Source organism: Tiliqua scincoides, unplaced genomic scaffold, assembly GCF_035046505.1.
Source record: "Tiliqua scincoides isolate rTilSci1 unplaced genomic scaffold, rTilSci1.hap2 HAP2_SCAFFOLD_110, whole genome shotgun sequence".
Taxonomy (NCBI): Eukaryota; Metazoa; Chordata; class Lepidosauria; order Squamata; family Scincidae; genus Tiliqua; species Tiliqua scincoides.
Genome location: NW_027101362.1, coordinates 67,576 through 85,099, shown reverse-complemented (window position 1 = coordinate 85,099; position 17,524 = coordinate 67,576). Strand labels below are relative to the sequence as shown.

General features: G+C 58.9%; 1 protein-coding gene across 2 annotated transcripts; it reads right to left on the bottom strand.

Annotated features, from left to right (window-relative positions):
• Positions 1 to 433: 433 nt before the first annotated feature.
• RNF167 (ring finger protein 167) lies at positions 434 to 17,457 on the bottom strand. Of its 2 annotated transcripts, none has more exons than XM_066610962.1 (10): positions 17,049 to 17,457; positions 14,277 to 14,387; positions 13,135 to 13,215; positions 11,811 to 11,933; positions 10,739 to 10,826; positions 10,527 to 10,617; positions 9,802 to 9,907; positions 5,949 to 6,042; positions 1,989 to 2,069; positions 434 to 1,562 (listed from the first exon to the last, which is right to left on the bottom strand). In XM_066610962.1, exons 2-10 carry the CDS (start codon positions 14,367 to 14,369, stop codon positions 1,222 to 1,224), a joined length of 1,098 nt encoding a protein of 365 aa, XP_066467059.1. In that variant the 5' UTR covers positions 14,370 to 14,387; positions 17,049 to 17,457; the 3' UTR covers positions 434 to 1,221. The 2 variants fall into 2 exon arrangements, with proteins under 2 accessions (XP_066467059.1, XP_066467060.1); XM_066610963.1 differs by lacking the exon at positions 17,049 to 17,457 and adding an exon at positions 15,239 to 15,327.
• Positions 17,458 to 17,524: the final 67 nt, after the last annotated feature.

Sequence of the window (17,524 nt, the reverse complement as noted above, 5' to 3'; positions counted from 1 at the left end):
CCAGCTAGGCACACCCTTGGTAGAGTGGGGAGGGGTGTGGTGCAATTCTGACAAGTGGGAGGGGGCATCTCAAGGCTGGCTCCAGTGCTTGAAAGTGGTCGTAGCCCAACAGCAAAGGCCAGTTGCTCTGCAAGGTGGCTGCTGCAGCCCTGGGCCAGCTGGCTTCTGAGTTGGGCTCATGACAGAACACTGTCATGTGCAATGACTGGCTTTTAATTTCCAGCAACAGTGTAGGCGGCAGGGAGAGGGACCCCTTTGCTGCTGGGAAGTGATGATACCAGACAGCAAGAGAGGGGCCACTTGCTTGAGGTAGCCCTTAGTGGACGCCCCAAGGCTGTTCCTGCAGAATGAGGATGGAACTTGGTGATGGAACTGAGAGACCCTTTCCAGCCAGCCACCCTCCACGTTCCCTTAGCCAAAAGAGCCACATGGATGTTTTCAAACAGCTCCCTTTTTATTGACCGTTACAGAGAGGGAACCTGTTCCCATTCACACCCCTTGGGGTGTAGCCACAAACCCAATCAGGTGGTGCTTTGCACGCAGGAACAGGTGTCAGACTGTGCAGCAAGGCATCTCCACCCACTGGGGAGTAGCCAGTCCTGGTCCCATTTTGGGGAGTTGGTAGAGGCCAGCCTGCCCAGCCACCCTGCCTGTGAGGACTGCCCCAGGAACCACAGCCTGCTCTGCAGAAAGGGGGCTGAAGGGAGCAGGGGGTTGCAACAGCACCTTCTACTGTGAAGTCCTCCCCATACTGTGTCTGCTAGAGAACAGGCTGTATTGTTAAGGCAGCGCTAGTGCTGGGGCAGCCTCTCTCCGCTTGCCCCAGCAAAGAGGGGAAGCTCTGTCACCACTGTCTCAGCAAGCCCTGTGATGGGCAGAACCACCAGGCCCTGCGCCCCTGCCAGAAGAGCAGAGGCAGGCTGAGCTCCTCCGAGGCAGCTTCTGCTTCACACACAGGCTGGCTGAGAAGGGAATCCACACCTGGGCCCATTCCTTGCTGGGGGCAGCCTCCCATTCCTCTCCTTATGCAACAGAGATCTGCCACCAAGAGCATCCCACATCTACTGCATCTTTTCACCATGGAAAATTAAAATACTGGAAGCTCAGTGATAAAAACAGAGCCTGCCATTCCCTGGGAGGGGTAGGAGGAACAATGTCCACATTTGCTCCCCAGGACCACTAAAGACCAAGAGAACAGTACAGGTCTGGGGGAAAGGGGGACTAGACCAGCAGGGGCTGCTGGGGGGAAACAGAGGCAGGCTCCTCCTCTGCCTGGTCCATGGTCCCTTGAAAGGGCAGGGCAGAGGGAGGTGAGTGGCCCATACTGCCAAACGAGGGGCTGACTGCCTCTGTGGGCACAGAGCACAGCAAGGGGGTGCGTTCTGTGGCAGGCTGCTCCAGCTCCTCCTCTTCGGCCCCGTCCCTGGGAGACTCAGCCCGCTCCGGGCCCTCCTCGCCCTCTGAGTCGGAGTCCTCAGCTGATCGGATCACATGCTGCTTGCACACTGGGCAGGTTTTCTTGGTCTGTGTCAGCCATGGGTCCACACACTTGCAGTGGTAGGCTGGGGGTGGGGAAGGAAGAGAGCACAAAGAAGATGGAGAGCTGCTGGGCCTGTCACCTCCCTGGAGTTATGACTCACTTGATTTACCTTTTGAGACAGTAATAGTCCCTTTCTAGGGAAGGGACAACTAAGGCTTGCCCTGGCCACAAAGCACAAGGCCTGCACCCAAGTGTTCTTTCTACAGGAGGATTTATGCACCTGTGTACCCCAGGAAACTGGCCACCCATCCAGCGAAGCTCCAATCCTAGCCCACTCCACGCCGTGTACTGGCTCTTTGCATCCTCTATCCAGGGGGCAAGGTGTGCAACACTGCAGGAGTCAGCCTGCAAGTCCATGCCACATCCTTGTTGAGGCCAACCCTATGGCCAGCTTGCCTGCAGCATGATGAGAGTAGCGTGCCCCCGCCAGCAGCCCAGGGTTCCTCACCATGTGAGCAGGGCAGGATCCGCAGTCGGTCCCCATCCTCATACTCCTCCAGGCAGATGGCGCAGATGTCATACTCGTCCCCTGGTGATGAGGGCAGAGAGGCGAGAAGGTTGCCCACTACCTCCTTGGACACCCATTTGCCAGCTAGCAGGCTGGACCCCCACAGTCCCTGGGCAGACTTTAAGGCCACCTTCCATGCAGGGGGGGTGCACGGTGGAAAGAGGCTCTTGCTGTCCCAGTCCCAGTCTAACCAATGGCTCAAGACACCAGCAGTCATGGCCCAGGCTGGTCTGGAGGTGCGCTGCATTCTGCTGGGGCAGAAGGGCGCTGGGCACCCCCTTTCCCAGCCAGGGGCAGAATGCCAGCTCAGCAGCTCGCTGCCCTGGGCCTCCTGCTACACAAGCCCTTCCCACTCCCATTTCATGGCAGGGTTCACATGGGTGAGTGAATCACAGGGTAGTGCACGTGGCTGGAACTGCCACCCACCGCCCCCAAACCAATGTGTTGCCCTGCAAGCCATTCACACGTGCAGCTGCACACCCCGTGGGTGGCAAAGTCAGCAGAAGAGTGCTCCAGTACTCTCTGTTGTCCTGCTCAGTCACTTCTTTGCAGGGTTGTTGTGACAGTGATAGACGTGCAGAGTGCACCCTCCTGCGATGAGACAGACATGAAGCACCCACACGAACAGCCGGGCCCCCCTGGAGAGGCGGTCCTGATGGGGGGCATCAGGATGCTGGGGAGCCCTGCAGGTTCTGGGTCATCATCCTGCCTCCCAAGGACTTACAAGAGAAGTAGACCTCCACCGCAGAGCCCGAGTCCCTCAAGGGCAGGCGGGCACGGGTGGGTCCAGTATCAACCCAGTCAGATACAGCTGAGCTCAGCATCCCTGCCCAGAAAGGCTTGCCACCTCCATTAGGGCAGCCAGTACGGCAAAGGTGGGGGTCAGGAGCCCCCAAGGGCCTCCGCTAAGGAAGAGGCCGAGAACTGCTGCCGCCGCCACTTCTGCAGCACGCACGTGTTGGGTGTGCAAGGGGGGGCCACGTTCGGCTTTCGTCTACTCAGCTGCAGGCCTCACTTCAGCAGCCCCAGCAAAAACAGGAAGTCAGGCCAGGCCTCCCCTGCCGCGGCTGGGGAAGGGAAGCGGTCAGAGGCCGCTCGGCAGAGCTCAAAACAGGCACTCGGCACAGCCTTATAAGGCAAACGGCGGTGCTCAGCCCAACCCGGCCTGGCCGCTTCCTTCCCAGTCTTAGTCAGCCCAGTGGCAGCGCCGGCAGGGAAAGGGAGGCAGGCCCAGGAAGGAAGCACAGGCAGGACTCAAGGCAGTGCTCAGGAGGCTGTGCTGACCCTGCCCCGCATGAGGAAGGAGGCGGTGCAGGCAGCAAAGGCGGAGTCCAGTCAAGGTCTGGAAGGCTCCTGGCCATCATGAGGACAGCCTGAAAATATGCATGGACAAGTTAACTTGCAAACAAGGAAAGCGGAAGGCTCAGGCCCTGGCCAGAGAAGCACTGGGGCAGGCAGGAGCCCAAGCAGGAGGCAACAGGAGGGCAGCAGCAGGCACAGCACTGCAGTGCCTGGTGGGGCAGCTTCCCCCTAGCCCAGCTCACGTGACTTGGGTCTCTGTTCCTGTGGAGCCTGCAAAAGGCCCCAACTCTGGGGGAGGAATGCTGGAGGGGTGGGGCCCGGTTATATGGGGAAAGCTGCGCACCGCATGTAGTTTGTTTTGCAACCCCACATTTAATCCACAGCCACTCCGGTTCAAGGATCTCAGGGAGGGTGGGCCGGGAAAGGGACCTGGACAAGACCCTGCAGAGCTCCCCTCCCCCCAGCAGCAACAGGCCATGCAGATTCTGTGCAGCTGAGGCCAAATTCATTGGCAGCTTTGGTATGGGGACTGGGAAACCGGCCCCACACACACACACACAAACACCCGGCCTACTGCACTGGCTTGTTCCAAGATCTGCATTCTGGTTTACAATGTTTAGGAACAGCCCCGCTGGATCAGGCCAAGGCCCAAGTCCAGCTTCCTGTATCTCACAGCGGCCCACCAAATGCCCCAGGGAGCACACCTGATGACAAGAGACCTGCAAGGCTTCCTGGGAATTGTAGTTAACATAAGAACAGCCCCACTGGATCAGGCCAGAGGCCCATCTAGTTCAGCTTCCTGTATCTCACAGCGGCCCACCAAATGCCCCAGGGAGCACACCAGATAACAAGAGACCTGCAAGGCTTCCTGGGAATTGTAGTTAACATAAGAACAGCCCCACTGGATCAGGCCATAGGCCCATCTAGTCCAGCTTCCTGTATCTCACAGTGGCCCACCAAATGCCCAGGGAGCACACCAGATAACAAGAGACCTCATTCTGGCGCCCTCCCTTGCATTGGCATTCTGACATAGCCCATTTCTAAAATCAGGATTACAGTCGCAAGAGGAAGTGCAGGGGAGAGGGACCTGGCAGGGCTGGGGGGCTACTGTGAGTCCCAGCAGTGAGTCTCCCTGTGAGGCCAGCTATGGGGGGGGGGCGGCTCCTGTCATCATGCCCTTTTTGTGGGCAGTGCTGATGGCAGCTTAGAGAGAGCCCCTTCACAGAGGTCCCTGCACTGCCCTGGGCAGGAAACAGAGGGAAGCAGTGATACTCCAGGTGGGCCTGGGCCCTCTGCCAACACACCCTCCAAGGCCAAGTTCTCTCCTGCAGGCCCCTCTTTGGCTCAACCCAGCAGCCTCTGTGGGTTCTTTGGCCAGTCCCCTGGAAAGGGAGTGTGGGGCACGTGGCAGTGGCTCCTGGCCATGAGCACCAAGACCAAAGCCCACCTGGCCAGGGGCAGGTGCACTCTGCACACCAGGCAGACCCTGGGGAGAGGGCTGTGGTCCATCTGCCCCGCTGGTGGGCTTTCTACCAGGGCACCGGCTTGGCAGGAGAGTCTTGAGGGGGGCACTTGAGTCAACTTCCCTTTCCCTGCAGCCATCTGCATGGCAGCCCCACAGGAGTCCCCTCTCACTATTTTGGTACGCACACAGTCTCCTCCACCATCACTCAGGCACACTAGTGCATGACGTGGCCGCACTGCAGAGCTCCAAATTAAAGATGATCAAGAAACCAGTGTGGCCCCAGGGAGGCCTGCCACACACATACCCATTGCCTACCCTTCAGCCCAAGAAAGCCCTGAAGGCAGAGGAAACTGGTACTTGTGGGTTGGGCCTCTCTGTGCAGCCTGGGTGAGGCCAGTCCCTCAGCGACCTCAAGACCGAGGTCCCCAAGTGAGTCCTGCTCAAAATGGCAGCCCCCCCCACATCCATTCTGGGAACAAACCAGCCCAGAGTCTAGACAGAAGCCACAGAAGAGGCCCTGTGCCTGGCCCCCACTTTCCACCTCCAGGAAAACAAGTTCGGGCAGGGCTGGGGCATCTGCCCCCACTAAGACCCTGGAGCTGGAGCCAACTGCGCCCCTGATGCCAACTGGATTACATCCTGCCTCCCCCCCCCAAAGTTAGCATTGGATGAGGTGACTCTTCACCAGGCTGCAAGTGCCGCCTCTCAAGGGGAAGGAAGCAGGCGAGCAAAGGAGGCTGTGGCGGGAAGGGGAGGGGCTGCAGAAGTAGCGGCAGGAGGTGGGGGTGGTCTGGGGACCCAGAAGGACACCCCCTGCTGGGGAAAGCAGGCACTGCAGTTCTCCAAGCAAAACCTGGGCCCCCTGTGCAGCACAGCCAGGCATCCTGCACCTCTGATGTGTGTGGGGCAGGGAGGGCTGCAGCCCACACGAGGCTTCCTTGCCCAGGTCTCCCTGGGGCCGGGAGCAGGCAGGCCTGGTGGAAGCCCCCAGCCTGCAGAGGAGCACCCCAGGGCCTCTCAGGGCAGTGCCTGCAGCTCCAAGGTGCCAGGGCTGCAACTGGCAGAGGGGGAACTAGTCTGGCAGTGTCCGGCGGCCCAGAAGTGGGGGGCTCAAAAAGCGATGGCCCGGCTACCTTTCTTGTACTTGTGCACAGGAATTTTCTTCAGCTGCTCTTTGGAAAGTCGGTTCCTCCTCATCCTCTTCCGGTGCTGGACGCAGCGCACGATCTGCACGGGCAACAGAAGCAAGAGTTACGGGTGTGGGGCAGAAACCTGTGCCCCTTCCCACCCCACACGACACTGCAGAGTGGGTTTTTAAAGCAACCACAGAAACACACCAAGCTCAACAGCGTGTAAAGCATCTGCCTGCCTGCAAAATGACAACATGCTTCCCACAGACACACTGGGCAGGTCCTGAGCGCCCACAGAGCAGGCTACACACGGCTGTGCACCACTGTCAAAACAGTCACAGGACAGTTTCTTAAACTTGTCACTGGGGAAGAGTCAACAAGAGCTGGGAACATCCCTAAGGACAAGGGGAAAGGGCATCATTTGGAAACGAGGAGTAGGCAGGGCAGGGCCACCGGGGAAGAGGCAGACGCCAACAACCGTCTGAAGAGGATGCGATGCACAGCGACTCTGTGCAAAGACCTGAAGGCTGTGAGCCAAGATGGGGAGCTGGAGCACATGCCTGCTGAGGGGAGCACAACAGAAGCCTGGCGGAACCATAGGCAGGCTCGTCACACTCCTCATGCCGGGGTACAGCTCCACTCCGACTGGAGAAAGGGCTGTGGCTCCACAGAATCTTTGTGGGTGGAAGTACTCCCTCCATCCCGGGCTCCTCCTGATCAGAACGCTGAGGGAGATCTTGATGAGAAAAAGGTCGCGGAGGCCTTCTGAGGAGGAGGCGTGACAGTCGAGGGGGTTCCAGTTCCCGTCATGCAAGTCAGGTTCTTCCTGTTCAGGCCATGACACAGAAGGAACATTTCCTACAAGTGGCTGTGCTACACAGCAGTCATCAACCAGCGGGAAGGCAACTCTAGACTTAACCCCACGCGGTGCCAAGTGCGAGAGACTCGGCTGACTTTCCGTTTTAACGTGTGTTATTGGAGAGTTTCCAAGGAAGTTCAACAAACACATTTGACTTCAGAAGTGGGGACTTCTGAAAAATGAGGGGACTGGTAAGAAGAAAGCTGGGAGGGAAAGATCAGAAGGTCTGGAGTGGAGGGATCACACTTGAAACCACAGCGGACAAGTTCAACGGGGAAGTTGACCACCAGGTAGAAAAGGTGCCCCAAAGTCCGGGACAAGCACGGCTCACATGCAGGGTCAGGAAGCTACGCTAGGCCAGGAGGCATCTTTTCGAAAACAGGAGTCCTGCACCGATGAAGAGGGCAAAAAGGAGCACACGCTCTGGCAAAGACAGGTGATAAGAGACGGGGAAACAGAAGAGACAAGGAGCACACGGCCAAGATCTGCAAAGCAAACATTGGAGGCTTGTTGAAATACAGCAAAAGCAGGAAACCTGCTGGGAAGGCGGCTGGAGCATTGCAGAACAAGGGAATGAAGGAGACGCTGAGGAGGGCAGGGCCGCAGAGAAGCTGGACAAGCCCTCAGCCCCCATCTCCACTACAGAGGACGCAGGGCAGGGGCCTGGGCCTGGACTGGCCACCTCAGGGACTGAGTATGATGAGTTGAGGAGGGAGGTTCTGAAGTGTCCCAGCAAACTAAACACCCGAAAAGCCCTGAGCCCAGATGGCCCCACCCAAGAGCTGTGGAGGAGCTCATATGAGAAACTGCAGATCTTCTCAGAAAAATATGGGCATCAGACTCTGTGCCAGAGGGCTGGAGAGCAACCAAAGCAACACAGATTAAACAGGGATCCAGGAAATCACAGGCCAGTCAGTTTAGCCTGTTCCAGATAAACTGGTGGAAAGCTAGTTTATCTAAAGATACAACACCTAAAGATACAATTATTGCACATAAGGAAGAATGAGCCTTGCTGGAAGGAAATCAGCCTGGTTTCTGCAATGGGAGGTTCTGTCTCCCTAACCTTCAACTGTTCTTTGAGAGTTGCTGGTGGATAGAGGCTACCAAGTTGACACTATGTCCCTAGACCAGGGGGTCTCCAAACTATCACCTGGGGACCACATCCAGACCCTAGCAAATTCTTTGGTCAGAGTATTTACCAATGTTTGACATTTTTACTCCTTATATATCATTTCTCAGTTTCAGCATGGAATTGTTCACTTTTGTTCTGAATCACATTACGTTGCTCACAAAACGTAAGTAAAACGTATTCATTCATTTACATTCCATTCATTTATGTATAAAACTGATTTTTTGACCTGCAATAATATGTAAAATATACTGCGTGGCCCTTGTACTGAAATGGTTGGAGACCCCTGACCTAGACTTTCAAACAGCTTGTGACAAAGTCCCTCACCAAAAGTTCTTTGAATACACTTAGCAGCAGTCATGAAATAAGGAGACTGGCCCTTTTACGGTGTGGTAGCTGGATAAAGAACAGGAAGCAGAGAGCAAGAATAAATGGACACGGAATAAATTCTCACAGCTGTGGGGTGTCTCCAAGGGATCTGCACTGAACTGGTGATTTTTCACTTGTTCATAAGTGGGTAAGCAGCCGAGTGTGGCAGGGATGCCAAAGTATTCCGGGTGGCAGAAGCCAGATCAGCCCGTGCAGGACTCCAAACGGCTGTCTTCAGACTGGATGGCCAATGTGGAGCAATGCGCAGAAGTGCTAAGTGATGCGGATGGGGCAGAAAATCCCCCAGGGGCAGAAAAGTGATGCGGACAAGGGTAAAATGGTCAGGGGGCAGAGCACCTTCCCTAGAAGGAAAGCCCACAGTGTTTGAGGCTTTTAGCCTGGAACAAGGTGATGGGATCAAGACTTACAAAGTGCTGTGGAAAGAGGTTTTTTCATCACTCAAACCCCAGAACCAGGCTTGCTAGTTAGCAGATTTGGGACAGACAAAAGGAGATCCTCCTTCATGCAGCAAATCAGCCTATCGAACTCCTCGCCACAAGACGCAGTGATGGCCACTGGCTTGAACAGCTTTCAAAGATCTTAGACAAATCCAGGGTGGACCTGCGGTCTCTCAGTCAGCTATCAGTTATGGTGACAGACGCTCACTGCCTCCAGGTTCAGCAGCTGCCTGCCTCTCAACCCCGCAGCCACAAGGGAGCTATGGCAGGAGAGTAGCCTGCCATTCTCTTCCGCTTGTGGGCTGATGTGGGAAACAGGATGTGGGACTGGATGGGCCCCTGGTCTGACCCAGCAGGGCTTTGCTGCCACACCGGTGGTGGCAGGCTGAGGTCTCTTGCCGCCAAGCGTGTAGAACAGACCACTATCTTCTGCCACATCGCTGGGCAGCTCAAGAATCTGGGTTCTCTCCAGGTCCCAAAGAATCAGAGTCAGGCCCCAGAGGGCCCACGTAGCCCAGACCCCTGCTGCCCACAGTGGCCACCAGCTGCCCCCCAAGGAGAAGCCCACATGCCACAGCACCTCCTGCCTGGTGCCTGAGGGCTGGATGTGTTCAGAGGCCCTGCTCTCACAGCCGCTGGAGCCTCACTAGGTGGCCCTCCTTCTCAGGGCGGTCAAGCCAGCGGCTGCCACTTGAGCCCACAGAAGCAGTCTCCTTCGTCGAGTTGGTACTGCAGGATCTGGCCCTGCCCATGCTGGTGCTCCCGCCTATCAATGGGAGGATGCTGACTCTGGGCTACGAGGGAGGGAGGGAGCCACTACCCCAGCTCTTGGGGCTCTATCCCCACACGCTGCTCTCTCTCTTCCGTGAGGAGGAGCTCCAAGGAGCCCCTGCCTTCTTGCTGCAGGGGAAGCTCCTCTGAGTCGCTGGTTGGTTTTCTGCACACTTTCCAGCTCTACAATCCCCTCCTTGAGGTGGGCTGTGCAGGAAACTCCACCCCACCCTTCCAGCAGGGACACTGGGCAACCCGCCTGGTGCTTACCAGAATAGCGCACATCACGGCAATGACGACGCCCACCACCCCCGTGAACGGGATGAGGTAGTACCCCAGAGGGAAAACGTAGTCGGGAAGCAACATGATGCGGCCCCTGCAGAGAGTGAGAGTCCAGAGTCAGCACAGCCCTGAACCACGGAACATGCCGCTCTCCTTGTGCAAGGACTGTCTGGTGAACCACCACCGGAGGGGGACTTGGGGGACCCAGCACCACCCGGGAGAAGTTCCCCTAGGAAACAGGAGAGCAGGTGCAGCCCTGCTGCAGAAGCAACACTCTTCTCTGGGAAAGATCCACAGACCGGGTGACGGGCTGGGGCCAAGCCTGGTCCAGGCTCCACTGGTCACAGCACTCCCCACACACGAGACCCAGAGCATAGGATGAGTATAGGTCTCTGAAGACCGTCTCAGGAAGCGGGGTGGATCCTGTTCCCCATACAGCGAAAACCACACCTCTGTGAGAAACATCCCCAAAGTCCCGCAGTTCCTCCCATACACCACTGCCCATTGGGGGAGTCAAGGGGCCCTGCCAGCCCCAGCTCATTTACAGGGAAGGGAAAAATACACCTCCAAACCCCCTGCAGTAAAGCCACAGCAGGGCCCCCAGACCCAAGGCCCCCCAGGAGAGCCTGTCTTGGGGTCCATGTGCAACTCTCACAGGTGGCTGAGAGCAAAGGCTTCCCCCTCCCTTCACCAGCAACCCCATTTGCCCCTACCCTCTCTCATAAGTGTAGAACGTGCGAAGCTGGTTTGCTGCAGTTTCACCCACAAACACGGACGGAATGGCAATGCGCTTGCGGAGCTCCTCTGGGGAAGAGACAGAGAGAGGATCGGCCCACCAAAAGCCCCCAGGAAGCCCCCAGGAGAGGGCGACCTGCAACCTCCCCAGCCTGGGACCAGCCCTCCCCCCACCCTCCAACTCACTCACCATCATCCCAGGCCATGCTCAGCAGTCTGTCTGAACCCACATTGTGCACGATGACTGCCAGGTACCCAGCCTGCTGTGCATGGAACACCTGGGGGAGGAGACACAGGCTGGGACATCAGGATGGCACCCCCTCAGCTCCCTCCCACACACACACATTCCCAACCACGATTCCCTAGCCAACCCACGGGCTGTGGAGATGGAACTAGTTCTGTGGCACAGTGCATGCTTTGCAACACGAAAGGTTTCCCCAAGTGGAGCTGGGAAAAGACTCCCGTCTGCAGTTGGCAGAGATGCGGCCACAGCATGCAGACACACCTGGACTGACTCGAGGTGGCAACCACCAGACGGGATGCTTGCGCAGCATGTTCCGAGTGCGCGAAGCGCTTCACTTTGTTTTCTCTACGAGAACTGGCAGCAGCCCTACCCCCAAGTTGCAGCTGGAGAGGCCTATGGCTGAGTCCTGCCCAAGGCCACCTCAGGGCAGAGGCGAGATGCGCAACCCGTCTCTCAGCCGCTCTCAAACCTCGGGCGGATTCTGACAGGAGGGTCTGAAGCTTGGGTGACAGCCACATCCCTGGCATATATAAAGCCCAGGCTCCACCTCCAGCACCCCGCCGGTGTCCCTGCTAACATGTGCACCTGACCAGCAGTGCTCTGCGCAGTGCAGAAGCCCAGCAGTTCGGTGATGACATCCCCACCAAATGTCAGTGGGGCAGTGCTGTGGCGAGTGAACCTCAGCATAGACCCCTTGAAAGGAATGCCGGTCCCTTTCCGAGACTGAGGTGCACTGAGAGCCCGTGGTTCTGAAACTGTGCTGTGTTGCCCCAGTGACACTGCAGTGCACTCTGCACTAAGGCAGCTCCCTTAACAGGGTGGGGAACAAGACTGCGATCATCCAGCCGGTGCCCACAAAACTGGTTCTAGGCCCGGGCTCGACAACCACCTCCAGGGCCCGCTCTGGGTCCCAACACAAGAGGAGCTCCGTTCACACCAAGAGCTGAAGTTTGTTTCCTCAGCAGAGCCTCCAGTGACGGGGCTCAGCCCTGCCCCCACCAGCCCACATCTGGCTCACCTTGACATCAAAGCTGCAGTTGTACCGCCGGATGAGAGCCACGAAGGCGCTGGCATTGGCGAGTGGTGGAGGGGCCTCAATCGCCTGGCAGGCATTGGCTGGCCGGGCTTCCACCAGCAGGCCCTGGAGGCGAGAAGGGAGGGCTCACTCACGCACAGCCAGCCCTTTGGCAGGAGTCAGAGAAGTCTGTCCTGGGACCGCTGCTTTTCAACCTATTCATAAATGATCTGGAACTAGGGTTAAGCAGCGAGGTGACCAAGTTTGCAGACGACACCAAACTTTTCCGAGGAGTGAAGACCAGAAGTGATTGTGAGGAGCTCCAGAAGGATCTCTCCAGACTGGCAGGATGGGCAGCAAAATGGCAGATGCGCTTCAATGTCAGTAAGTGTAAAGTCATGCACTTTGGGGCAAAAAATCAAAACTTTAGATATAGGCTGATGGGTTCTGAGCTGTCTGTGACAGATCAGGAGAGAGATCTTGGGGGGTGGTGGACAGGTCGATGAAAGTGTCGACCCAATGTGCGGCGGCAGTGAAGAAGGCCAATTCTATGCTTGGGATCACCAGAAAAGGTAGTGAGAATTAGACGGCTAATAACATCATTGTACAAATCGATACGGCCACACCTGGAGTATTGTGTCCAGTTCTGGTCGCCACATCTCAAAAAGGATACAGTGGAAATGGCAAAGGTGCAGAAGAGAGCGGCAAAAATGATTACTGGGCTGGGACACCTTCCTTATGAGGAAAGGCTACGGTGTTTGGGCCTCTTCAGCCTAGAAAAGAGGCATCTGAGGGGGACATGATTGAGACATACAAGATCATGCAGGGGATGGACGGAGTGGATAGAGAGATGCTCTTTTCCCTCTCACACAACACCAGAACCAGGGGATATCCACTAAAGTTAGGTGTTGGGAGAGTTAGGACAGACAAAAGAAAATATTTCTTTACCCAGCATGTAATTAGTCTGTGGAACTCCTTGCCACAGGTAGTAGTAATAGCATCTTGCCTAGATGCCTTTAAGAGAGAATTGGACAAATTTCTGGAGAAAAAGTTCATCACGGATTACAAGTCATGGTCAGTAGGTGCAAGGTAGAGATAGGCTGTGTCTGATTGCCAGGTGCAGGGGAGGGCACCAGGACGCAGGTTGTGTCTGTTGTCTAGTGTGTTCCCTGAAGTACTTGGTGGGCCCCTGTGAGATACAGGAAGCTGGATCAGATGGGCCTTTGGCCTGATCCAGCAGGGCTTATGAAGGGTGCCAAGGAGCCAGGCATAGCAGCCCAGAGCAGAAGGGAGGCCCTTGCTCTGCCACAGGCCGTCAGGTACTCACCACAAGCCCCCCACGCGGCAGCGGATTCCCAAACATGGCAGGCAAGTCGGAGAAATCCATGGTGGAATTGTCATCCAGCACCTGAGAAGGGACAGGGAAAGGGGTGACTGAGAAAGTCCCAAGGGGAGTCCTTGGACTGCAGGCAGCAGCTCCTGCAAATGCTGGGGGGTGCGGCGGCTGCGTGGGGCCCTCTCAGGCTCACTTCCTGCTCAGCCTCCTTCATCCCGCTCCCTCCCACTGTCCATAAACAGCACTGCTGCCCTCGCTCTGGTGGCGGGGGGGTTGCATTCTGCCAGCAAGAGGTGGGGGGGCTGGAGTGGGCCTCCCCCTAGTCTGCAGAGCTTTCTTCAGAGTCACATTCAGAGGGCAAAGCAAGGCACAGCCTAGTGCAGGGGGGAAGCCTTGGTTCCAAATGCCCCCTTGTGGCCAAGACTGGTACCTGCGGCAGCAGAGGAAACTATGAACCTTGACCCTCCCCCCTAGGCGTGGTGTGCACCAGCCCCAGCCAGCCCAGGGTGCGCACACACAGCAGGGCTGCTTCCTTGGCACAACCAGAAGCCACACATGGGTCAGGCCCACCTCTGGCACAGGGAGCAAGGTTTCCCTCTGCCTGGGGAAGGACACTGGAGCAGCCCGGCAGGATTCAGCGTGCAGCCTGCTTCCTGGTTGCAGACTGTGCCTTAAGCGCCACTGCCTCGACAGCTCTGGTCCCAGAGTCTGGCCAGGGTCCCCCAGAGCGACTCATGAGTCACATGCTCAGCCAAGAATCCAGGCGCTGATCAGAACACCACAAAACACAGATCCAAAAGCAGGAACATAAAACCACAGCTGTGCTCCTTCACCTGCCCCAAACCTTCTGCCCATCAGGTCTCTGGTCCTTTTGGCTGCCCCCCACAGTCCCTGCCCCACAGTCCCTGCCCAGCTCAACAGCCTCCTTTCTTGAGGCCAGGAAGCCAGGCCTGCACAGATCAGGCTTCTAAACACTGCTGGGTACCCCAAAGGCTCCTTGCATAAGTGGAACAGCTTTTGGGAGAAAGCTGGTAGCCAGGTGGCCTGTCCTTGCTGGGGGCTCAGTCAAGTGGGCTGAGGTCACCCAAGGTTCACCCGCTGCAGGGATGGGGGGGACGGGAAGTGACACTCACTGCGTGGATGTAGCCTCTGGCAGCCGGGAGCTCCAACAGCAGACACACTGGGAGGGCAAGAGCTACGACAGAGAGGGGGTGCTGGGGCCACATCACGGCAGCTGGTGGAGGCTGCAGCAAAGACAAGACAGCAGGTTGGTGGGCTGGGGGAAGGCTGTGGAAGAGCACCCTGTGCTCGGTGCAGCCCCAGAAGCTGTGGTCTCTGAGCACATGCAGAAGGCCTCCCCTGCCACTGCACTTCCCCACACTGCAGACAGCTTGAAAGCATTTGGGATCAACTGCACTCTTTGCAAAAACCCAAGCCAGGGGCCTGTCTGGAGTAGGCCAAAGGTGGGGGCCCAGCACACCCTCACCCCATTGGCCAGCCTGGCTAGCGGGGGAGGGGGGTAGATCCTGCCACTGAGTGCGCCAGTCCCTGCTGGGCCATGGCGCTGACTGGGGGACCCTGGACCCAGCCCTCTCTCCCTGCAGCTGGTCACGTATACAAGGCTGCTCCTGTATACGTGGAGAGGGAGAGTGTGGCGAAGCCCTTGCTCCCAAGCCAGAGACCATCCAGCAGGCCCGGCCTTGGCTCCTGACTGGCAGCAGTCCTACAGATCTCAGGTGGGGGGGGTCTTTCCCAACCCTGCCTGGAGAGGCTGCTACAGAGATGGCTTTCTCCATGGAGCTTGGCAGAAGGGGCAGGGGCAGGAGCCTCCCCCCCACCACAGAAGCCACTTTGGCTGAAAAGAGGCATGCTTGACAGAAAGAGAAACAGAGCAAAGGGAGGGCACCAGGATGCAGGTCTCTGGTGTGCTCCCTGGGGCATTTGGTGGGCCGCTGTGAGGTACAAGAAGCTGAACTAGAGGGACTCTTGGCCTGCTACAGCGGGGTTGTTCTTACGATCCTATGGGGTGCATCTGGAACTTGGGCGAGTGACCCCCACTCTGAGTCTGGTTTGTACAGAACACAAGGGGGGTTACCTTCTGCACGTGGCTCCAGATGGAGTAAGGCAGGCGGCAGGGAGGATTCCCTCCCTCAGAAAGGAACAGGCCTCCCCTGCTGCCTCTGTGAGCCACTGGGTGCCCTGTAGGATCACAGAGCGGCACCAGTCAGGCTCCCAGATAACAGGGAGTTTGAAGACGGCTGGCTAGCTGCTGCCTACTTGCTAAGGGCTCACCCCAGTCCTAGGAGGTTTTATCTTGTGAAGAGAAAAAGTATTCTGCACATGCTCAATGCCTCTCACTACACCATCCCCCAGGCACTGAAGAACTAAGCTCTGGGGCACCAACAAAACCCCAATTTGGGAAGCTTTTTGGCAGCAATCAATCAAGGGTTCCTGAAGCCCAAAGGAAGGAGGTGGTGGTGCTGGCCAGGTCCTGCAGTGGCTCCTAATCCAGGGAATGCCAAGTTGGAGTCCTGCCTGTGCACTACGGGCACTCCCCACTCCGACCCTCTGACTCAGTTTTCTTGCCTGTAAAAGGAGAACAGCACCATCTCCCTGTAGAGGGTAACAGCAAAGACAGGCCACACCTGCAAAGCCGCCTGCAGACCAGATGGGCAACACCCATGACAGCCATGAGAAGAAGCTGCAGGATCCAGGTGCGTGAGGGGAGTCCACATTCTGATCCTGATTCTTCCCCCCCCCATCTTCTCCTCCAGCCCGCAATGACCATGACAACACTTAAATCCCATTCTTCCTCCCAGGAGCTCAAAGGGGTGTGCAGGTGCCTTCCCACCCCATGCTGTCCTCACAACAACTCAGAGAAGTTGGCTGATTGCCCTTGTCCCAAAGCATCCCAGGAAGCTTCAAGTAAAAAGCCCCAATAAATGATACAGAACCAGCAACGCCAACAAGCAAAGCAAGAGCCTGAAGGGCCCCCTGGCAAACAGCGACCTCCTGGGGGGTTGGGGGAGACAGTGCTGAGTGCCTGGCAGCCTGGCCTGGCCTGCTAGGGCTGAGGGAGCAAGTGGGACTGGTCCAGGGAGCTTCTGGGCTGGTCCAGGGGCTGGCCCCATCCTTGCCCTGGAACCTTCTGGGCTGGCCCCATCCTTGCCCTGGAACCCCACCTGGCGACCCACCCCACCTGCTGCAGCTGCTGCAAGGACTTGGCTTCCTCAAGGACCCCACAGCCACCCCCACCTGGGTCACCGACCGCCCCCATCCAGCGAGAGGCGGCCCTTCCCGAGTGGGAGGGCCCCGAGGAGCGCCCAAGTCCCGCGCTCCGAGGCAGGCGGCGACCCTAGAGAGCGAAGACCCCCAGCCCCAGCCCCAGGTGCCCGTCCTCCAGCACGGACGGAGCACGCAGGGCCCACGCCGCCAGGCGCTCCCCCGAGCCCGCAGCCGCCGCGCCCCCAGGCCAGGCTCCTGCAGCGCGGGCGGAGACGCTTCCAGGCAGGGAGGACCGCGGAGGGGAGGGGCACGGCCGCCCAGGCGGGCCGGGCGCCCCCCAGCTGCACGGGGCCCGTCGCGCCCCCTGCCCTGGAGGCTCCGGCCGCCTCCGCAGCCCCCGCCCGGCCGGACCCGAGGGCGCCAGCCCGGCAGGAACAGCAGCAGCGGCGCGGGGGCCGCTTGATCCGGCCCGATCCCCTCCGCCCCGCCCGTCCCCGGGGCCGCGGGCGGCCTCCCCGCAGCGCCAGGCGAGACGGGAGAGGCCGCGGCCGAGCGCCTCCGCCTGCCAGCCGGCCCTTGCGCGGGGGCTCCGGCGCCGGGACACCGTGGGCCTCGAGCCCCGCAGATCCGGCAGGCCCCTGCCGTGCCCTGCACGGAGAGGGGCCCGGCGGCGCGCTCACCTTCCCGGTCCCGGCTCTGCGAGTCGCTCGACGGCTGGAGCCTCCTGGGCGGGCGGGCGGGCGGGCGGGCGTCTGTTTACAAGCCTGCCGCAGGCCCGGAGATCTCGCGAGAGCCGCCTCCTCGACGCCCGGGTCCTGCCAGGGAGGAGAGCCGGCTGCTCCTCGCCCGCCCGCCCGCCCGCCCACGCTCAGGCGCCCCGGAGCTGGCGGGGCCGAAGGGCGCCTCTGCGGCGGCGGCGGCGGCGGGACACGCCTCGAGCGCAGCGCTCCCGGCACGGGCTCCGCGAACGGGGAAGGCGCGCCGCAGCTAAGCCCGCCTGTGCAGGCGTCCCGCGGCGCCGGTAGCGCGCCGGGGGAACCTCCGCCGCGCCTCGGACCCCGCGGGCTGCAGACCCCGGACCGACGGGGCGCGCGGGCCGGCCCACCCAGAGCGCGCTCGCCCGACGTGCCCCGCTCCCGGGGCAGGTGCTGCGGCC

What these genes read in the sequence shown, in the direction of transcription:
- RNF167 (XM_066610962.1), bottom strand. Translation starts at nt 14,369, where the DNA reads ATGTGGCCCCAGCACCCCCTCTCTGTCGTAGCTCTTGCCCTCCCAGTG. An exon ending in ACTGCAGCTTTGATGTCAAG is followed by an intron (nt 10,827 to 11,810) that starts GTGAGCCAGATG and finishes CTCCTCCCCCAG; the next exon opens with GTGTTCCATGCACAGCAGGC. An exon ending in TTCTACACTTATGAGAGAGG is followed by an intron (nt 9,908 to 10,526) that starts GTAGGGGCAAAT and finishes CACTCTCTGCAG; the next exon opens with GGGCCGCATCATGTTGCTTC.